Consider the following 5768-nt stretch of genomic DNA (forward strand, 5'->3'; position numbering starts at 1 on the left):
AGTGTGCTGCTGGTTACTACTGCCCACGTGCAGCACCCTGCACTTGTCAGTATTGAAACGCATCCTGTTTTTGTTAGCCCACTCCTGCAACCTATCCAGGTCTTGCTGCAGTCTTTCCCTCCCTACTAGCGTGCTCACCTCACCCTAAATTTTGGTATCATCAGCGAATTTAAACAGGTTGCTTTTCACCCCGTCATCCAAATCGCTGATAAAGAAATTGAACAGTGTGGGCCCAAGGACCGAGCCCTGGGGGACTCCACTGCCCACTTTTGGAAGTGATTTTTGGATCGCTTCCAAAAGTGATCCAAAAATCACTTTTGGATCACTTTTGGAAGTGATCCAAAACCATCCCTACACTGTGTTCACAGTGTAGGGATGGTTTGGAGCTGTGTATTACACTCTCTTGGCATCGGGGCAATAAATGGGAAGCCTCCTGTCTATGAACAACTTTTTAGTTCCAACAGAGGTGTGGCAGGAGAGTTAGGTGGGTGGACTGCCCTCGGCAGGTGAGCGGGCCAACAGTTGGACTGGCCTTGAGATGGTCACCTGTCACACTGATAGGGGGATGTAACTTCACTGATGTTAATAGGCTTATGTCTGCTTCACCTGTTGATGGTCTTGCCTCTTCTGAATGGGGGGAGGTTATATGGATCTATGTCTCTGGGATGGATTGAAGGCTATTTAACAAACATTTGTAAAGTACTTCAAACATGTCAAGTGCTATATGAATGCTTGCATTATATTTTTTGTTGGAGCACTGAACTCAACAGAAAAGAATGTCGATTTTATTTTTGTAGGAGCAAAATTCAACAGATGTGTTGACATTGTGGTTTTCACACACAAGATCTTAAGGCCATTCTTATTTCTTCCAGGTATAATTGATTTCCTTGTGAGCCAACATCCTGTAGCCAAAGTATTGCGGGATCATTTGGTTTTCAAGATTGCACCGATGCTTAATCCAGATGGAGTATATCTAGGAAATTACAGGTATGGTATGCATTGTTGAAACTGCACATCACACTGTGCTCTTAACTTTGCATTGTTTCACCACACAGGCTCATATGATTCAATTTTCTACACTCTTCATTGCTGGACTTGATGCAGAAATAAAATGTTTTATGTGAACTGACAGCTCTCATATGGCCAAACAGTACTGCCAGGCCCAGAAAGTCCTTACATAGGCAAAACTCTCTTTGAAATCATTTCCTAGTGAACAATTATGCTCAATGCTATATTTGTCAGGGTAAGAAGCTAAGGACTAGGCCTATGAATTATAGCAGGAAATTTGTTCTACATGTCTGCTTGGATGTGTGAGCTAAATTCAGCTAAGTCTTCAGAAGACCTCAGCCATGTTTATAAATGCATTCATTATGCTGTTCATCAGCCTCTGTGTAAATGTGTCAGTCAATCACAATTCTCTTCAGCTACTTAGATCATCCATTAAAGTCAGAGATTTCTGTCTGCTATTTTAGTGTAATAGGTAGCGATACATGGAGAGGAATAATCACTCCATCCTATGTTAATTTTGCCTCATTTTCGTATTTGAATTAGCACTTTTCTACCTCTTCCTTTCTTGAGAGCATATTCAGGAAATCCTTTGTTTTCCCTAAAATTGTTTACTCTTAATGCATTTATTTACAAAATAAATGTGCTGTTGTTAGTGATAATGAAAAGCAGTTGATTAGTGGATGATTTGTTTGTGGGGGCAATTACATGTATTGCATGCAGCTCTGGAAGAGCCCCTGAGAAATGTATTATACTGTTTTAAATTTTGCTTACAATGCAAGACTAAATAGCACTCACTGAAGCCATAGTACCATCGGCTGTGATCTAATTAGGAATTGCCTTGCTAAGCAGAATAGGGCCTGGTGATTTTGTGGATGGGAGACTTCTATGGAGAAATGGAGGTGTTGCAGGATGTCCAGAATTGACTGATCGGTTCTTTTATTTTCATTTGTGTTTCTCATTTCTCCCCTGCAATTGTCTGGTTGCTGCTAATCGCCAACTGTATGGGCGATAATGTGATGAGACTGTAATGGATGTTAAGAATTCTCCAGGGGAAGATGGTCACTCTTATTTTCTATGCTAAGGCTTCTTCCATTGCGGCTTCTGAATCGAACAGAAAGTTATTTAGGAAAGGCAGAGATGAGCAGAGTAGGTGCTTGGAGATGTATTCCTTTCATAATGACATTTTAAAACATTTGTTGTTACCGTTGGGGTGCCTGTCAATGATTTGTACCACCAGTGATCATAACGCCCTGAGCTGGTTCCAGAACCCATCCCACATGGCTCCTAGCCTCAGCAGAGGCAATATATTTAGAAAGCCCCAGTTACTCTTAAGTAACCTTTTTTAGCCACATAAATATACCTGCCATATAGATTTTCTTGCAGGATTATTATTATTATACATTATATATAGCTATTGAGGTGCGTGATGCTTCCCAGAAAGACATCTGGCCCATAATTTATGTGCCGGGTCTTATGAAAGGACATTATAGTCCCGTTCATAATTGCCGAGCTGATAGCACATTATCATTTTAGCCTTTCATGATATGCAGAATTTTCAACTCTCCTGAACCAAAAGGACTTTTAAAGAGATGGCCAGAAAAAGCACTGGATTTGTTTGAAATTTTTCACTTTATTTACAAAAGGCCTAATGTATCTAATAATGAAAAACTGAGCATAAACAGCAAAAAAAAAAATGCTGCTTATTATCTTGAGAAGAACATTAAAAGCTGGATAAGGGGCCTGCTTTGTAGTTAACTAGTGCTGAGTGAATAATTTATGACAAACCATTTATTTCCTGCCCATTGAAAATTCGCAGGCAGATAGCAATTTATTTGCTAGAATTTATTGGATAGGTTTAAAAAAAAAAGAAGAGAAAGAAAGTCTTTTCCAAGGATCGATCACCAGTATTTGATCTTTTAACTCTTATGTTACTCCCTGCTTGGGGAGGGGAGTCCTCCTCGTTCTTTTTGGCTCTCTGGTTGGATCTGCACACAAATGACTCCAGGTTGAAGTATTTTGCATGCAACCCTAGGATGCAGATATCTTTCAGCAGCGGAAATCCTACCCGCTGGTACAGGCAGGGTCTGCTGTTCTCCATGCAGCAGGGGCAGTCCTCAGTCGCTTGGTATTTCCCCTTTCCATTATCTCCCTTGCTCTTCAAGTGACAGCTAGTGACTATTTCCTTGGCTCATTGAGGGTTCACATTTGTAGCTACGCAAGCTAGGATAATGAAATGGGTAATTGAATCTCATGCCTCTAGTTGCAAATTGATCTCCTGCCTGTGCTAGGGAGATTTTTGCCCCCCAGTACAAAGCAGTGTACAATTGGGAAAGTGCATTAGGGGATGTCTTCACTGTCCTTTGAAATGTCAGACCTGGTGGTCACCCTTAAAGCTCAGCTTATATCAACAGTTCCCCATGCTGTGGGAAGTGAAATCGCTTTACTCCCCTATGCTTATGATAGGAAATGGTACATTTATATGCAAACATATGCTAGCAGCTGGCTTGTTTCTTCACAGCAGTCTAGAAGCTGGATATCGGACCAGCTCGACCTAGGGTCTGTTCAAGAGTAACACTCCCCTTGTTCCAAGTGCTCCTATTCTGAGATTCGGGACTAGAAACCAAAACTGCAACAGTAATGCCAGGGATTGTCTGTTATTTGCAAACTATTCCAAATTCACAAGGGGATGGAGAAAATGCGCTGTGGCTCCTCAAGAGACTTTCCAGTGTGAAATGCTCATAACCAGCAACAAGTCAGTTTAATATCACAGCTCGAAAACATTAGTGCTTGGGGCACAGATGATCTAGTGGGATGGTTATTAATATGCCTTGTACCTTCAGGTTCTTCTGAAAGAAATGTTCCTGGAAGTGAACTTCAGAGGCCTGTGTATCAGTATTCATCGAAATGGGGCGTTAAATTAAATGTGCTCAAGTGTTCATGGTGGGAGTGTTGCAAAGCCGCCCAATCAGAGCACAGTAACATTGTCACATGGTCTGGCTGATTAGCCAGGCACTTGAGAACCAGTTTGGAATCTGCTGGAACAAGGAATTTGGCTGAAATAATTTGGGGGGAAACATCTGCTTGTAACACTAGTGCAAAAACCTTTACTAGAAACTATATTAACAGGTACAAATATTCTAATATTATATAGAATTATTGTATAAGGATAATTTTATGTCATATATAATCAGAATTATAAGTATAATATACACTTATAATGATTTTATCACATATACATATTCTAATATTATCTAGTATTATGCACTTACATATAATTTTATTATATATACATATTGTAATATTATGAAGTATTATACATCTATCTGTTATTTTATTATATATACATATTCTAACATTATATATGGTTATGCACTTGCCTAAACAAAATGCTGATGAAACCATCTCCTGTGACCTTTATTTACTGGTGACGAGTCTGACTAATTTAGAAGGACTTGAAAGAATCAGCTTTTTTATAGCATTTCCCTAGTTATGTGTTCCTTCAAGCATTTCCCTTTCTGCAGGGCAAAGAAAAGGCTGAGAAATTAAGACTTCTGCTATATTTAGTGGGGAGTAGTGAAGGGGGCAGATTAAAAAAATGCCACACTTATGTGATTACGGAGAGATAGAGACGAGAGAGAGTTGACCCCACTCCCCATCAGATGTGCACCATTCATCCATCTCTAATACGAGGCCAGGTTTGTGTGGATTACTTAAAATGAGAATAGTAGCTGCTCTTTGCCAGCAGGATCAAAGTATTTGTGGGATGGCAAAACTGCTGTGTTAAAGCGTTTCTCCTTTCAGTGGAAGCACATGCTCCTTTTTGCATTAATGCTGCCCTTCCTTGTTCTTATACCTCTAGTGTATCGGCTAAGACGACAAATTTTCAGCTTATTGCAGTTTATGGATTATGAAGGCCCAGGGAGGTAGACTAGATTGTCTTGGACAAGGTCTTAAAACCATGGCAGAGTGGTTAAGACAGCCCTGGAGATCTGCTTTGGACTTGTACCTGGGTCAATCGAGCTGTGAGCAGGATCCATTCAGGCTGGACAGTCCAAGGTAGCCAGATGTGATGCCACATCTCTCCCTTGTGTGCTGTTGGGTTTGGGAGCCAGTGGGTCTTAACTGCACTTGTCCGATGGGTTGTTTGACTCAGGAAAACCTTTGAGTTTGACTCTTGATTGCTATAATGTTAAGTGTGACCCTTCTATAGTGACGGGGAGCATTAGACGGACATGTTAGTAACTTAAATTTCACAGCATGAAACTTTACATCAGCAATTCTCAACCAGGGTTCTGGGGTGCCAGCAGATATTTTGAAGGAGATAAGTGAGGTGTTAGGTGATAAATAGATAAAGTAAAGCGATAGGTATAGGTTCAGGCATGTCCCTGCCTGGACAATCTCCGAGCCCCCTCTGCAAGCACCGTCATCTATAAATTAGTATTTGAAATTGGGTGCCACTCAGTTCACAGAAGTTATGGAGGGGTGCCTTGAGTCCAAAAAGGTGGAGAACTGCTGTCTTATATTGATGTATATAAAATGACAGGCCCATAAAGTGATATGCTTTTTTTAGGAAGGAATTTTTGTAGAAGCTCGAATATAGCGGATTTCTATGTAGATAGAAGCTGGTAGAAGAAGATAAATTCGACTGAACTACCCCCTTTTTTTTTTTTATAATCATCCTCCATGAAGCTAACCCTCCCTTCCTTCATGGGTTGAATTGGGGGTCAGTTCTGTGAAGCTAAAGAAAATCAGAATCTGGA

General features: G+C 40.5%; 1 protein-coding gene across 1 annotated transcript in view; it reads left to right on the top strand.

Annotated features, from left to right (window-relative positions):
* The window catches only part of AGBL4 (ATP/GTP binding protein like 4), a 1816099-nt gene that overhangs the window by 1521399 nt on the left and 288932 nt on the right, over positions 1 to 5768 (top strand). The window contains exon 10 of the mRNA XM_019528308.1: positions 873 to 987. Within this exon, the coding sequence (XP_019383853.1) occupies positions 873 to 987 (115 nt within the window). The remainder of the gene's footprint in view (positions 1 to 872; positions 988 to 5768) is intronic.

The sequence above is a fragment of the Gavialis gangeticus genome, unplaced genomic scaffold (assembly GCF_001723915.1).
Source record: "Gavialis gangeticus isolate Ggan-Ray unplaced genomic scaffold, GavGan_comp1, whole genome shotgun sequence".
NCBI classification, from domain to species: domain Eukaryota; kingdom Metazoa; phylum Chordata; order Crocodylia; family Gavialidae; genus Gavialis; species Gavialis gangeticus.